This window comes from Puntigrus tetrazona, chromosome 9, assembly GCF_018831695.1.
Source record: "Puntigrus tetrazona isolate hp1 chromosome 9, ASM1883169v1, whole genome shotgun sequence".
Taxonomy (NCBI): domain Eukaryota; kingdom Metazoa; phylum Chordata; class Actinopteri; order Cypriniformes; family Cyprinidae; genus Puntigrus; species Puntigrus tetrazona.
Genome location: NC_056707.1, coordinates 3,951,903 through 3,969,326, shown reverse-complemented (window position 1 = coordinate 3,969,326; position 17,424 = coordinate 3,951,903). Strand labels below are relative to the sequence as shown.

Genomic DNA, 17,424 nt, shown 5'->3' with positions numbered 1-17,424 from the left:
GTGATTTCGACCCACTACATCTTTACACATCATTTAATAATTCTGTTGTCACTGAAATATGGTAAAATCCTGCATTTACGATCAATTAAATATAGTTATTTCTGTTGAAATATTTTTGCAATAATACATCACAGTGACGAAGCTGTGTTTTAGCATTTCAAATACATCAAATGTAATATCAAAGCTTATTAAAAGTGTTTAGAAACAGTCACGAAGGGGGCCTTTTAATTAATTAATATTGTACTAAGTGCAGTTTTTGGAAATACTTTCTTCTCACTTTGTTCTTCGTCAAAAGCAAGTACCACCGAGTGATATATGGAGCGAACAAGTGCAGAAGAAAGCCTGATTAGATGAACAGATGCAATGCATTTCAGTTCTGCTGGAAGAAATATTGAAATACTCTTTCCTGCTCATGTTTTTCATTCTCTCGCTCTCTTTCTTGATGGTGTGCGAGTTCCTCACAGTCTTCACACTGCTCAAATTGGCCAATCTTAATGTCAGTGAAATGTCAGTTGTTCGTAAGTGTGCGCTGTCCTCGGCACGCTGACATGCTGTTCTCTCTCGCTCTCCTCAGCATGTGGCTATACATCCACTTCATTTGCCATAAATAACATCCATAAGGACCTGGTGGGCGTCGAGCGGCCTCACCTAATACAGCCTTTACAGGGAATCAAGGAAAGTGACTGCTCTAACCTCCACAGCACACGACAGACCACTTACTAACACTAAAAAACTATTCAAAAAAAAAAAAAAAACACTGCATATTTCATCCAGCAAACAAATACGGTTCCCAACAGAACAGCACTGAAATTAAATGAGTGCAGTTACTTTAAAAACAAGCTTGAGTACAACCAGTTTATTTTGATATGATTACGTGTTCGGACTGAAATCTGACTCTAATTAATTTTGTAGACAAACGTAAACTATGTCTTTCAATGTAAAAAAACTAAACGATGGAGTAAATTTGTGGAAATGGATAACGAGTGAGCAACTGTCCTAAATGTGCTGCTTATAAGCATTTGTAATTCTATTTATTTCAGTTTGTGTTTTGATTAGTTCACTTATGATTAAGAAATTGCAGACATTTTCAAATCATTTCAGAAATTCTTTTGAACCACATTATCCAGCCCTTTATCTACGCTTCATGACACTATGCACAAATTAAGGAATAACTTTAAAATGGACCTTCATTAACTCTAAATGATCAGCAAGATTTTGATCAATGAACAAAGCAGCAAGCGTTTTCAAAAACTGGGCACTATCAGGTCACATTTATCTACTCATCCTTAAACCTTCCGACAGTAAAAGGAAATGTAAAACTGCAAAAGCATAAACAAATTAGTTTTAATAAGCACAAATGTTCAGTAGCATTTACAGCGATTACAGATGTGTCAAGTAACACTGGTACTATATGTCTGTATGAAGTAATGCAAGTCAAAAATGTTCAAAAGATTCCTTAATTTTGGCATATGATATATATATATATATATATATATATATATATATATATATATATATATATATATATATATATATATATATAGTATTAAACTCTGTTCCAGAAAACATTGCTAATAGGGAACTAAAATTAAAAGACAAAATATATATATACTAAAAATACATTTTTTCATGCTAAATTTACGATAATACATATGTATATTATGTACTTATAAAAATACCCTGCATACTAAATTTAGGTCTAATATTAATAAAAAGGTGCGTTGTAAGCAGTACTCCAAATAAAATTTGCTCATTTTTATATCAGTAAGTCTTGAGCGATATGTCAATAAATATGTTATTAGATCTGAACTATACTTTGTATGAAATAAATGTATTTTAAATATGTTCCTTTTTTACTATTGTCCATGTCGCAACAATCCTGGAAAGAGATGTGATCGTCTTGTTTCATATCATTACCACGGAGCGCAAACGGGAAAAAAAAAGCAACATGAGAAGAATTCTCCACACATATTTTTGTTATATTACGTCACATTAAAATAAGTGTTACTTTGTTCTCCTGATGGAAAAGGTAAGAATATTTCCCCACACTATAAGTGTCTCCCTTAATGTAAATGTGCATGGGCTAGGCAATATTAACAGACACCCCAATGCACTATCTTGGGGTCCTAATCGCTGTCATCAGATGAGTCAAACGCAGCTAAGATCAAAGGCACGGTGATGTTGCGTCCCTGTCTAAGCGAGCAGGTCTCTGAGAAGTTGAGATTGGCCTGTGGGTCCAGAGGAGCTGAAGGGAACTCCAGAGGAAACATCTGATCAAAGTCCCTCATGATGGCCTGCAGCTCTCCGTCTGAACTCAAGTCCTCCTCGGCACTCGAGTCAGAAAGCAACGCTGCCGCCAGAGGGAGAAAGAACTGAGAGGACGAGGACAGATGGAAACAGACAGAGAGTATGAAAAACAAAACCTCAAAAAGGACAAACACGGAAAAAGAAAAAAGGAAGTGAAGGAAATCAGTAACATAAACAAGACTGGAAGCAAGCGATGAGCGTAGGGCGGCCTCTAAATACTCACAAAACTAGTAATCGTGTTTCTGTGTTATACATACAGCTCTAACAGTACAGCACCTGAGCAGCAAGAATCTGACATGTGTTTCTTCAATGCAATATGACTGAAGGGGTATGAAAGCAAAAAGAAGAATCCTTCAAGTTTACTTCATTGAGTAAAGTTCAAGTGTACTTTTAAGTGAGCATACAAAAATCAGTGTACTAGTGGTATACTTGTTAATGTACTATTTCAACACTCATTGGGACTAAATTGGCCCACTTTCTAGTTTATAAAAGTATACTTTAAGCATAAAAATAGTAAGTTTGAGCGCTTTGAACTAGTTTTTTAGCTTGTGTCTGTTTTTAGTTTTCACTGTGACTACACTAAAAGTGAACTTAAAGGTGTACTTAGAGTTTACTAATTAAATACTTAATAGTATTTTAGTACACTTTGAAGTATAGTCTCCCTAAACTACTAGTTTAGTAGTTTTCTACTGCAAGTACACTAGTAGGTTTTCTTTAAGTGAACTTAAATCATATGAGTATGCTACTATGTCCCTATTTATATAATATTTGGTATATATTTTGTTATATCAGTATCTAAATGCACAAAATATCAAAAGAATGAACAGGGTAAATAAAAACATTTTATTCTACCTTCATGCATTAGTTTGTTTTAACATCTGAATGTGGGTAAGCTTCGTGAATAAAAAATGACGAAATAAACAACATTTTGAACAAAAAGCTGAAAAAAAGACTAGACTGAATTGGATTGAGAATGATAATCAAAAGCAGATGGAGTCGATCAACAGCCCGAAGCTTGACAGTCATTATTAACTCTTCATGGGTCAGCATTTTATCCCATAACGTGTTTTATGTCTAATGATAATGATAATAGCTGTGGAGGCACCTATTGTTTTGGCTTCTTCTTCAGTGGAAAGTCTGTACAGAAGATATATATAACAGTAAAACATTCTCTGAGCACAAGTACAGCTCAAATATATTTAGTAAAATTACGAATTGCATATTTTTCTGAAATTAATCTTAATCCCAACTAACAGTTCTTAAATATACTTTTATATTGCAATAATTTCAGATTCAATCTTTAAATTAATGTACAAACAACACAAAGACCATATATTTTTATGTTTGTATGACTGTGCACGTGTTTGTACATTTCTGTAAATAAAAGCTCTCAAATGGATAGTTATATCCCTTTTAGTCGAAATGAACTTAAAACAATCTTCACATGAAACAATACTGATTTCTCTCTAAAATCGCCCCCCCTCCAAATATTTAACCATTGACTATAGCCATTCAACATTAGAGTATAATTGAGAGCTTTCAATTTTAACATTTAGACTTCAAAAAGAACTTCTAATTTAAAACACTCTTCACAAATAAACCCGCTATAATCATATTTACTTGTTCACTTGAGCAGAAATATACAGAAACTGAAACTAAAGTTATCAGACTCATTCTAAATTAAATATAGATAAATCCTTAAAGCTATAAAAGTTATTTCCTCCCTTTTTTTCTTTGTCCTTGATGAATTAATCTGACACAAATCTTCTTTAAACTCTTTTTTTTTTACCTTTCTGACCCACTTGAGGCTGATATCAAGTTAAACTGGTTGTGTTAGATGAGTGAGACGGAGCTGGGCTTATATGCTCTTACAGAAAACATATCACATGTCAATGCACAGCATTAAATGTCTATTTGTTAGCTTCATGACTTAACTGACCACGGCGCTGCATGCATGTCGTTTATTTTGTGCTTTGAAATGAAAGGATAGGCTGGTATCTTTGTGCGTGAAACTGAAGAGCGCGCTCTCGTTTGTCTTGCACCCGTCCCTGAAGTGAAGCGGAGCGCGTCTAAAGCGTCTCCCGCCTGATGTGGTCGTGAAGACGATCAGCGACTGAATAAATGCACTTCTTATCAAGAGAAAAGCTGACAGAAGCAGCAGTTGGGAGTGGGGTGGCCAACCCTAGCCCCGCCCCTGGTGTTAAATATGTTTAACCCTTTAATCTGAAATAATTAGCGCTATATTTGATTTAGTCTGCCATTTTATGCTTTCCTATTCTAAGTTTAAAAGAAGTATACTAACAGCACACTAGAGTAAACTTCTTTTTATATCTAAGGGTAGATATTAAAGGACCTCCCATGATGCTCGGCTGAGCTGAAGGTCACATACGTGAGTGGTTTGTTTTAAAGCGCGTTAGGGTTGGACCTCAATAGTTCTCAATAACATCTTCTTTCATGTGAAAATGAAATGTGCTTAATTTTTCTGAATGTTTACTAATCTAAAATCTAATCTAATTTAGACAAAAACTGCGCTCGCACATAATCAACATGAAATAAAAAACACACTTAAGTGTTAGCTTTCATGTTTTCAACACACTTTCGAATTGACTTTGTAATAATGCTAAATAAGTTTTAAAGTACATTTTAAATCATGTTTCAATAATATTTTGTCATGTTTTACTGTAAAGAGGTACACTTACTTTATGAACTCACTGTCATGCTTTAGAAAAGCATGTGATTATAACTTTAACTGCACTGTTATTTTAATTTTAATTTGTATTTGAGGTTCTAAATTGCGACTTCATCAGTATAATTGAATAATTATAAATATATTTAAATACATAACATACAGGTTTTAATAGAAATGACATTTAAGTATATTATTTAGCATAAATATATATATATATATATATATATATAAATATATACACAATAAATAAAGGATATAAAGTATGAATCTGATTTGTTTAGCTATTTTTTATTTATTATCAAGTTTTAAAATAATCAATTTCAAGGAGCTATTGTTCCAGAGTGATTACACATTTAAGTGTAATATTAATGAACTACATGTACTTACTATATGGTTAGGGTTATGGTTTGGTTCAGGGTTAGTTGCATACATAATTTAATGTTATTATAACAGCAAGCACATTTAATATGCAAAAGGACACCTTAAAATAAAGTTGTACCATAATTTTCCTTTTATCACCATTAAGGCGCAATTAAACATTTAAGTTTTTTGGGTAACAGTTTATTTTACTGTGCTGTTACTTTTGCACACATTACATAACGGCAGTAAATTATGCATAATTATGTCATATTTTCTGTCAAGTTCTTTGTAAAGTATTCCTCAAAGCATCTCCTTTTATGGTCTGTTAATGAGTGTGGAGTAAACAGCGTGACCTGCAGTAAGAGACAGAGACTCACCGGTGTGTTGGACTGCTCGATCAGCTTTCTCTCCCACACCTTTAACCGCCTCTCTCTTTCTTTCAGCTCTTGTTCTTTGGTGCTCAGATCTCTCTCCAGCCGTTTCAGACGTTCTAGAGTCGCCTCGATCTCACACCTGCTCACACAAAACCCATCATATTCATCAACATCATACCACTATTCATACACATATCAATAAGTGATTAGTTTGTTTGCCAATGAGAGCATACCTAAATGTTTTTTTACACGGGTGGCATACATTTATATGGAGATGTAAATAATTTAGTGCTGTCGAATCGATTAATTACATCCAAAATAATAGTTTGTACTTAATATGTGTGTTTTCTGAGTATATTTATATGTATTTGTATATATATATATATATATATATATATATATATATATATATATATATATACACATGTACACATTTTTTTTTGTAAATATATACAGGTACATCCATGTGCATGTATCTTTATCCATATAAATATACACAGAACACTTTAAAATATACACAGAATTATGTAATGATTAATTGAGTTTAATGAATTTGGCAGTACTAAAATGGAGGTAATTTTATTTATTAATTATTTATTGCTTTCGATTTTTCAAATGACTTGCCACATTGACAGTTTTAATATACCTGAAAAATACTTATTAGTTCATTGTCAATAAATTACATTTTAACATGACTTATCTGAGTTACAACAACTGGGGAAAAGTAATTGAGTCATTGTTCAATTGTAGTATAATATTTCACCAGCAGAGGGCTGTCTCTATAGACTACTTGTAAAAAAACATAAGCTGGAACTCCTCAGTTGGGACCGCCCCTCTTGTTTAGCCCCGCCCCTCCACTCCAACTCCAAACTTATTTCCTTCTCCGTTTCTTTTCTACAAGTGCTGTTGACATTTTCACATTCACATGTCCTCAGTTCCCCTTTCTAACCCACCACATCTCGTCTTTCAGTGTTTCTGTGCGTCTGTGTGTTTCTCTGTTTAGCTGTAGGGAGGGACAGGAAACTCTGGCCATCGTCCAGTCCTAATATAACATCAAACATCCAGACCTTTCTAGATCGCCAGTACACAAAATGTGTGAAGGGACATACACAAAATGTGACCTTGGAGCAAGGTAATACAGTAATACTTAAAGATTGTCCTTTTTGCAGAAAATCATTGGGATAATTTCCATGAAACTAAACAACTTTAAAACCAGTTTTCTCCGAATTTAGATTTTTTTTTCCACGATCAGATTCCAGATTATTAAACTGTAGTTTGGTCAAATATTTTCTTATCAATACAAAGCTTAATTATTCAGCTTTTAGATTAGATTGTGTATAAATCTCAATAAAAAAAAATATTATATTATGTAAAAACTAATTCTTTGAACTTAGTATTTAAACTTAAAATAAAATACATTTTTTGTGCAACAAAGCAATGCAAAATAATTCATGGCAGACATGTGATATAGATATTGTGCAGGAGTTACTGTACCTCCACTCTGCTTTATTGTGCAGGAAAGTGTTGCACTCCTCAGGTAAGTGACTGTCGTTCCACATGGACTCCAGCGTGGACAAGATGTCTTTGAACAGCGGCCTGTCCTACAACACCATCACAACATCTTCATTAAAACACTGGACTCATCTAAAACTACATGTAACTGGCTTAAAAAAACACACTACACTACATTAAAACACTCCCTAGTGAAAAAAACCTCATGGAAACCTAGAGCTCTCTTTATGAAAATAATATGAATTGCATAAGTGCCCTTATTATGGGTTGTATTTGGTTTTGGGAGTCCCAAAAAACAGGTTGACATGATGAGCATTTATGATCAACTAAAACATGCTTTAACGTCATTTCTGTTCAAACCTGTATGTCACATATTTAACTGATGAAAAATGATGTTAGTCAACACATCGAAATAAGAGTAGTTCTTTAAAACTTGACAAAAGATCAATACAATGGTTTAAAATGCACTTTAAAGCACAACGTTTCATTAGGCATTATTGCCAAGTTAATTAGCAAAATTAAAAAAGTGCACTTAAGTGCGTTAGTCATGAAAGTATCTCTCTTTAACACAAAAGTTATTCTCTAAGTACCCTTTTTTTAAATATACTTTTAAGGTTCGGACTCTTAAGTACACTACAAAGTGCACTTTCAATTTAAACTAATGACACGTTTTTCAACAGGTCTTGTAAGGTTGAAGAGGTTCATACAGTCAGTCGGCTTTTTCAATTAAACGTTCGTAAGCTGTCATAAACTTAATAGGGTAGAAACGTCCGTATGATAGTGTTTCTGAACAGCTGGGTGTTATGATACTGTTCTGTGAGTGACAGGCAAACCTGAATTTATGAAGCTCACTAGAAAGAGCGCGAGTGTTGTGACCTGAAAGAGACTGAAACTGAGAAAACAAGCCTGGAACCAACTTTGATTGGATGAATTAAAAATGTCAGGATAAGAGACAGTCATATATTAATAAAGACAGTGGTTATTAATGTCCTGACCAAACAGCATGTCTTATCTATTATTCATGCATTAATGCATTTCACTTTAACACGGAGCAAATACCAGTCTACTTAAGCACCAAATAATTACTGTATTAGTGTACTGCAACATATTGAACATGCGTTGTAATGTCTGTAATTGTGGTAGGTTTATTGTATGTTTGCATATCATTTATACTGTATTTGCTAAATATGATTGCCGTAGGATCAACTATAAACAGATTTGATTCACTCATCTCTTCAGACGTCGTTCAAATCCTGAAGGACTTTCTTTCTTCAGTGGAACATTCAAATTATTTTGGACCAATATTTTGCTGGTAGCAACAAAACATTTCTTTAAAAAAATCTGAGGAATGAAGAAATGAATCCGTACAGGTTTGAAACACCAAAATCAAAATCTGCACTGTCTGGCTTTGATTTAGTCCAATGTTGCCAACTTTTATTAAGTGACTTTTCCAGATCAACTTTTTTTCAGACCGGTTCTCCTGGAGATTGTTTTGGTGCTCACGATGCACATAGTGGACCTATTAAATATACCTATAAAAAAATAAAGTCGTCCATAACTGTTTTTGGTTAAAAATGATCCTAAATCAATATTCGATAATGAAGTTATAATAATAATAATTTGCACGGTTTGATGGAGCTAACCGATAAGTTTAAACACTACTGGTATTGCAATAGACTGTGTTTTTCCTCAGTTGGTCAGAACAAATGTGGCAGACTTGTTACTCAGTTGATTATAAACTTCACAGTCTTGCATCTAGTCAATCTAAAACAGTCTATTTTTTTTACTGTCTATACATTACATTTTTTTTGTTTATTTTGGTCATGCATGTGCACATACGCACTGTTTTTGTTCACCCCTGTAAATAAAAAAAGGTTTGTTGGGAATTTGGCTGTAATAAAGCGCGGTGTGTGAGCAGATGCAAACAAATGTAAAAGCTAGTATATAATTAGCGTATAGCATCATCGTAGCGACATTTAGCAACGTTTCAAGCAGAGTTTAGCTGCTTCCACTGACTACTTTTAGTAACAGTGGTTTAGTCTGTGCTCGTAAATCCATGACATTTACACGTCCAAGTGTAAAGAGTGTGTGTTTGTTGTCTTACTTTCGGTTCTGTCACCCAGCAGCTTCTCATCAGACAGGCGAAACTGGCCGGGCAGCTGCTGGGAATCGTCAGCCTCTGCAAAACAAACACGAAACATGTCACAACAACCACAGTCAGAACTGCTGCAGACACACGGCCCGTAGCAACTCGCTGTACCTCGTTCTTCTCCACCACCAGCCAGGCCACCTGGAGCCCCTCCAGACCTTTGAAGGGAATTTCACGAGTCAACATCTCCCACAGGACCTGAAAGAAACCCGCGCATTATTCACAGCTATATGGTAAAGAGAGCCAGACCCAATGCATAAAGCAACTGGCTACATAAAGCATCCACGCACTCCAATAAACGACATTTCTTCGCTTTTCTCAGATTTGGTTCAAACCTTACATTTTGATTTAATATATTAATAACAAAATCGATTTCCCTAAAACCAAACGCATTTATGCAAAATAAGATTTACTGTAAAAACCATATAACATAATCAATATACTGCATTTTCTTTAGTCAAAAGATATAATGTATATACACACACACATGCATGTATATATTTAAATGCAACTTTTTTATATTAAATGTATTTATATATACAAACCGGATTCCAAAAAAGTTGGGACACTATACAAATCGTGAATAAAAACTGAATGCAATGATGTGTAGGTGCCAACTTCTAATATTTTATTCAGAATAGAACATAACTCACAGAACAAAAGTTTAAACTGAGAAAATGTACCATTTTAAGGGAAAAATGTTGATTCAGAATTTCATGGTGTCAACAAATCCCAAAAAAGTTGGGACAAGGACATTTTCACCACTGTGTGGCATCTCCCCTTCTTTTTACAACACTCAACAGACGTCTGGGGACCGAGGAGACCAGTTTCTCAAGTTTAGAAATAGGAATGCTCTCCCATTCTTGTCTAATACAGGCCTCTAACTGTTCAATCGTCTTGGGCCTTCTTTGTCGCACCTTCCTCTTTATGATGCACCAAATGTTCTCTATAGGTGAAAGATCTGGACTGCAGACTGGCCATTTCAGTACCCGGATCCTTCTCCTACGCAGCCATGATGCTGTGATTGATGCAGAATGTGGTCTAGCATTATCTTGTTGAAAAATGCAGGGTCTTCCCTGAAAAAGATGACGTCTGGATGGGAGCATATGTTGTTCTAGAACCTGAATATATTTTTCTGCATTGATGGTGCCTTTCCAGACATGCAAGCTGCCCATGCCACACGCATTAATGCAACCCCATACCATCAGAGATGCAGGCTTCTGAACCGAGCGTTGATAACAACTTGGGTTGTCCTTGTCCTCTTTGGTCCGGATGACATGGCGTCCCAGATTTCCAAAAAGAACTTTGAATCGTGACTCGTCTGACCACAGAACAGTCTTCCATTTCGCCACACTCCATTTTAAATGATCCCTGGCCCAGTGTAAACGCCTGAGCTTGTGGATCTTGCTTAGAAATGGCTTCTTCTTTGCACTGTAGAGTTTCAGCTGGCAACGGCGGATGGCACGGTGGATTGTGTTCACTGACAATGGTTTCTGGAAGTATTCCTGAGCCCATTCTGTGATTTTCTTTACAGTAGCATTCCTGTTTGTGGTGCAGTGTCGTTTAAGGGCCCGGAGATCACGGGCATCCAGTATGGTTTTACGGCCTTGACCCTTTCTCACAGAGATTGTTCCAGATTCTCTGAATCTTTGGATGATGTTATGCACAGTTGATGATGATAGATGCAAAGTCTTTGCAATTTTTCGCTGGGTAACACCTTTCTGATATTGCTCCACTATCTTTCTGCGCAACATTGTGGGAATTGGTGATCCTCTACCCATGTTGGCTTCTGAGAGACACTGCCACTCTGAGAAGCTCTTTTTATACCCAATCATGTTGCCAATTGACCTAATTAGTGTTAATTGGTCTTCCAGCTCCTCGTTATGCTTAAATTTACTTTTTCCAGCCTCTTATTGCTACTTGTCCCAACTTTTTTGGGATTTGTTGACACCATGAAATTCTGAATCAATATATTTTTCCATTAAAATGGTACATTTTCTCAGTTTAAACTTTTGTTTCGTGATTTATGTTCTATTCTGAATAAAACATTAGAAGTTGGCACCTACACATCATTGCATTCAGTTTTTATTCACGATTTGTATAGTGTCCCAACTTTTTTGGAATCCGGTTTGTAATATAAATTATGATTAGAAATATATATAATCAAAATATATGCTGCATGTGTGTGTATTTACAAAAAAACATATATTGTTAACAAAAACTTTATTTTGGATGGAATTAATCGTGATTAATCATTTAACAGCTCTGAATAATATCAACAGAAAAATAAAAACGTAAAAAGATATGTAGTGTGTGCTCTGCTCTTCAACAGTCAGGTGTCAAAAGAAAATGCTATTTAAACAGCGAGTGTTGATTTAAATGAATAAAGGACACTGTTGCTGATGTTCACACACACACACACACACACACACTCACCACTCCGTACGAGTATGTGTCACAGGTCTCAGACACCGGGAGGCTCTGGATGACTTCAGGGGCCATCCAGGGAAACGTGCCCACCAGAGACATGTGGGTGGTGTGAGAATGAAACTTAGACGCCCCAAAGTCACAGATCTGAGGACAGGGAGAATCCAATTAATCAGCGGACTTTACAATAAGGGTGGTTTTTCAAGTTTAAGACGAGACACTGCAGGTCAATGGGGTAAAAAGTTAACTAATACTTATCACCTTACTTACCTATTTGATTACATTGATAATTGCAAAAAAAAAAATTAAAAGTTTTAAAAATATTAAGTTTAAATATGCAAAAGAGTCATTATATTAATGAAATATGCACTTATTCGCCTACATTTCTAAAACTAAAATCTAAACACTGCATGAAGGCAGTTCCCCAAACATTTTTTTTGACATATTAGTCGAAAGTTTCTTACAGAGGGAATTCTGTCACATAAAACAATACATTTTGACCGTCTTTTTGGAAAATAAAATGTTGTATACTATAAAGCAAATTACATATGAACAAATCCCTCTGAAAATACCTTCAGGACATGAAAATGTAAAGTTTGGTGTGTGCGATTACTATTGAAGGAGAGAAAACTCCCTTTAAAAATATGTACTGTTATTGAAATCTATTGATGCATATAGAGCAAGTGCTATCTTTTGGAAGCTTTCTTTCCGCTAGTACGAAAAAAATATTTTATGAAAAATCAAAAGTTTTACAGCAGCATGAAAATTGCTGAACATGAAAACAGCATGAACATGGTTTTCGCCTGCAGTGACCCCCTTGAACTGATAAAATACAGAGAGTCTGAATCTTTACGTCTGAACGGACGGTCGCAACGTACCTTGAGTACTGAATCTGCTGTCATCACGACTGGAACAGAAACACAAGTTCAGCTCAGAGAAAATACACCAGCATCCAAAAAACACATACAGCCTTTAGCGCGGGGAGTGTTACTCTGACAATGTAAAGTTATACCATTGAGCAGCCATTGTACGGCTTCGTATTAAATCCTTTTTCACTTGAATTAAGACCATAATCAGTTCATTTAGCACCTGTTTTTACATGAGATCTGAGGTTAAAATCATAACAAGATATTGTTTCATTGTTTTGATACTGTTTTCGAAATCAAATCTTTGCACAGCTATGACAGGAAGCAGTTAATCCTAAAAAATAAAGCACGCACTTAAACCCAAATAGGAAATAAATCACGCGTCCGAAATTCCTGACACATTGGTGCGTCACATTTTACAGCAGTCGAAGCAATTCTGAAATATTCAGATTTGGAGCGTCGATTTTTTTTCATTTAATTTATTTTGCATTTGAATTATGAATTACGTAATTAGTTACATCTAATAATTCCTCAAGCACTGAAAGTCACAGACCGTTCCGGGACTTGAGATCTCTGTGAATGACTGTAAACGGGGCCTCGGCGTGCAGATAATGCAGGCCTGTGAGAGAAAAAAACACACACAAATGGTTGATTTTGTCTTACGAAATGTCTTACGTCATTTGCACGTAAACAGCGATTCATACATACAGACTGAAAGCAAACGGGTCTATTTCTAGACAGATCACACGTAACTTTGCACAGACAAGACGGTTAACTGATTGTATGACACCAGCGTGGCATTGCCGTGTGTGACGTTAAGCTAAAAACGCCAGCATGTTTCACTAGAGCGTGTGAAGGCAAACATCAGAGCGCAGTTCATGCGTTTCTTCAAGAGGCACAGACGTGAATGTAAACAGTTTGTTTCCTCTTACAGGTCAGGTCCGGTCAGAGAAAGAAACAGCTGGAAGTTAAAGTTAGTTAAACTGTAATAATGTTTACAGCCTTGCTGACCTTCACTGGTTGTAGCTGGTCGCATAAGCAGTCTAAGCAGCACCAAAAACCAACTATTATCACATAAAACACGCCAGAAGGAAATTTCGGTAATTTACTATTATGATGTATAAATATTTTATGCAAGTCCCCCTAAACTTGAAGCTTTCTTGACTGAAGAATCGCTAAATTATGGTAACGTTTATTTGGCAAATTTAGTTTATTATATTGTGTTTTTTACTTATTGTTCCTGCATGATTCAGTTGACTTTAATAAGTAAATATATTAACACTGATGAAGTGATCACAGGTGTAGTTGTAAAACAATTTTAGGCCAGGTTTCATAGACGGGGCTTAGACTAAGTCATTTTTATAAACATGCCTTAGAAAGAAAACATTGCTGGTGTGCATCTTAAGACTGCGAGATTTAACATGTATTAGGATCAGGTTTCTTTCAGGTGAAACTGATCAGATTTACATTTAGTCTGGGACTAGGCTTAAGCCTGTAAAACCGGGGAGTAATATAACGCAAACACATTTTTATATAAGTAATATGACCTATTTTCCTGTTTGATTCATTGCTTAACTAAGCTTTTTCAGGTGACTTATATAAACAGTTTTTGACCATCCTCTGGGTGTTTATTAGACGGGTTAACTAGTCTGTTTCCAAAATTTCAACTTTGTTATGGTTATGCACATCCATAATTCTTATAGCTTCAAAACGGTGTAACCATTTCTGCTAGGCTTCCACTGCAAGTGTGTTTCACTGCGTGTCTTTTGCTGATTTGCGTGTGTGTAAAACACCTTTAGCGATTTCCATTGCCCAGGTCATAATCTGCTTCATACTGATGTCTTCACTCTTAGCGCTGGACAGGTAGTCGAACAGAGATCCACCGCTGGCGTACTCTACCATAACAAACACACACACACGGATATAACACACAACGCAAATGACAACACATAAAAACTGCATAAAAACTCTGTTTATCACAATATATCATGTTCTGAGCTCAATAGCATCATCTAAATTAATCTGGGAAACTTTTAACAGCGCATAACATTACATGCAGATAAGCAAACACCACACACACACTCACACACACTCACACACACACACACACACACACACACACACACACACACACACACACACACACACACACACACACACACACACACACACACACACACACACACACACACACACACACACACACACACACACACACACACACACACACACACATCTAGAGCACAGAACAGGAGGAAACATATATTTGCTGGGCATTTTATGTGTTTAAAGGCATCTGGCAACAAATCACAGGTTCAAATATTAAATATGTGTCTTAAGTGTGTCTTGAAATTTTTACATCATCTGAAATCTGAATAAATACGTTTGCATTGATATATGGTTTGTCAGGATAGGACAATATTTAGTTGAGATACAATAGTTGAGAAAATCGCATTTAAAGTTGTCCACATGAAGTCCTTGGCATATTACCAATAAAAAATTAAATTTGCGATAGAAGATTTACAAAATATCTTCAAGGAACATGATCTTTATTTAATGATTTCTGACATAAAAGAAAAATCGGTCATTTTGACCCATACAGTGTTCTTTTGACTATTGCTACAAACATACGCGAGTTATGACTGCTTTTGTGCTCCAGGGTCGTATATTCAAATAATTTTAATCTCTGACATTGCTGTAAAACAAACATATCAGAGCTCTCTAACTCGTGGACTTTGACCACCTTTCAAGACACACCTAATTTTAGAGTTATTTCATCATAAATTCAACATTACTGACAACAGAGGAGAGGCAGCTTTATCTCCTCCAGAAATGAACTGATGTGCAGCTCTTTCCGTAATAAATATTTTCAATAATTGCAGTAGAAAAATAAAATAAAATTATATATATATATAAATTCAGATGCATACCGCTAACGTATGACTGTAGTTTGCGTCTGTTAATATTCATGATTACTGTCTGTTTAGCTTTGCTCTAGGTCACTATGAGTACACATCATATAATGGTCAAATTATCAGGTTCAAACAGAGATACACACAGAGAGAGGGGAAATTAATAACCTCACCTTACTGACAAGGCTGAGCCGGTCATAAACAGCACCTTGACCTGCTCTTATTACGTTTACTTTTCATAAAGAGACCAGAGACTCTTTACACAGCGCTTTATGATCATTTACAATCACTGCAGATTCACTCAGATTCACGGCAGAGTCAGATCATGACGGAGATGCACACGAGAGTTAGGACAAAACGGCATTGAATAAATCCAGCTGATTATTATATATATATGCTCATTACTGTCTTCCGCTTATTATTATCCAAATGCTGGGATATAACTGAGACGTTTGCATTTCCTAAAGAAAATACCCTTGCGAGTCAAAACACATAATCATGAGACAGAAATGAATATTATGTAATACAGATAGATCTGTTTTTTAGTATAATAGAAGACGTTTTTTAATATAATTCAATAATAAGAAAAGCAAATTTAAAACGAATCTTCAGACTGGAACCATCTGTGAAACAAAGTCATGTCAACCGCTCCAGCTGAATTAATTGCTGGACATTGTGGATAATAATAAAACAGCATATCACTACGAACACTAATAAAAGGTGGATGAGTCATGTTTGACTGACCTGTAACGATTCCATAGTTGGGCGCCTCCAGAATCGCTCCATAAAACTGGATAATGTTTCGATGACTGAGAACGCTTAAAATCTCCGCCTGGAAACACAGCAATACAAGATTAAAACAATAATATTCATGTCAACTATTCAATGTATCTGCATTCCTTCCTAATTCAATAAAAAAAACATAAGGACATTGTTATAACAGCTGAACCCCATAAACTAGCCTACTGAGTCATTTTTGTATCAACTTTATCAACGTTATCAAATTAAGGATAAACCTGTTGTACGCATTTTCCTGCACGCCTTCGGTCATCTGACCGATAGTTTTGCTTTTTTTTACTTGTTTTGAGTAAAACTGTCGGGTTGCGGTTTTGCTGTAAAATCTTTATCGATTTTTATAAAGTAAAAGTAGCTTTCATGCTATTAGTAACGAGCACCTACGGACCTGAAGCTGCTTGTGTTTACTTTATGCTCCATACGTGACCATAATAAAATAGGAGCAAATTTAACAAACATTTTTGGAAAAGTATCGTGTTTTATTCAATTTCGGGTGACACTTTTGTGTGATTTTTACTGCTGTCCAATGATTAATCGCATCCAAAATGTGAAATTTTGTTTAGATAATATATTTGTGTATACTGTAAATGCACAAATAAACAAACAGACTGTATATATTTTAAAATCATTTACATTAATATAATAAAATGTATATAACGCTAATTCCGACTATATACATTCATATATTTAAAAAAAATTACGTTAAGTGTCGTCAAAAGAGCCGGTACTTCACGACAGAGTACTCCTAACGCGTACGGCATCTTTATTTCCGTGATGGAGAACGGAATCCAGTTTAAATGTCGCCTACAGTTCGTTATATGAACTAATATCTGTAAATATTAAGCGCTAGCCGAGTGGAATATGAATCGTGTTTGGCGCGTCTCTGAACGAATGAACGGCAGACTCGCGCGGTTTGGTTTACGACACACCGAAGCGCGCGACGCTCGCGATGTTTTCAGCACCCGACATCTCAGTGAGGACATGAATACATAAACAACATCTCCAGAACTGATCTGACAGGCGCTTCAAGTGC

The 17,424-nt window shown here is 35.5% G+C and overlaps 1 protein-coding gene across 2 annotated transcripts in view; it reads right to left on the bottom strand.

Annotated features, from left to right (window-relative positions):
- zak (sterile alpha motif and leucine zipper containing kinase AZK) overlaps window positions 1–17,424 on the bottom strand; it is a 33,194-nt gene that overhangs the window by 11,885 nt on the left and 3,885 nt on the right. For both annotated transcript variants that reach the window (XM_043248533.1, XM_043248532.1), the window contains exons 3-11: window positions 16,341–16,428; window positions 14,478–14,579; window positions 13,238–13,303; window positions 12,697–12,725; window positions 11,828–11,965; window positions 9,503–9,589; window positions 9,347–9,421; window positions 7,225–7,331; window positions 5,734–5,869 (exon numbers count right to left, since the gene is read on the bottom strand). In XM_043248533.1, the coding sequence (XP_043104468.1) occupies window positions 5,734–5,869; window positions 7,225–7,331; window positions 9,347–9,421; window positions 9,503–9,589; window positions 11,828–11,965; window positions 12,697–12,725; window positions 13,238–13,303; window positions 14,478–14,579; window positions 16,341–16,428 (828 nt within the window). The remainder of the gene's footprint in view (window positions 1–5,733; window positions 5,870–7,224; window positions 7,332–9,346; window positions 9,422–9,502; window positions 9,590–11,827; window positions 11,966–12,696; window positions 12,726–13,237; window positions 13,304–14,477; window positions 14,580–16,340; window positions 16,429–17,424) is intronic.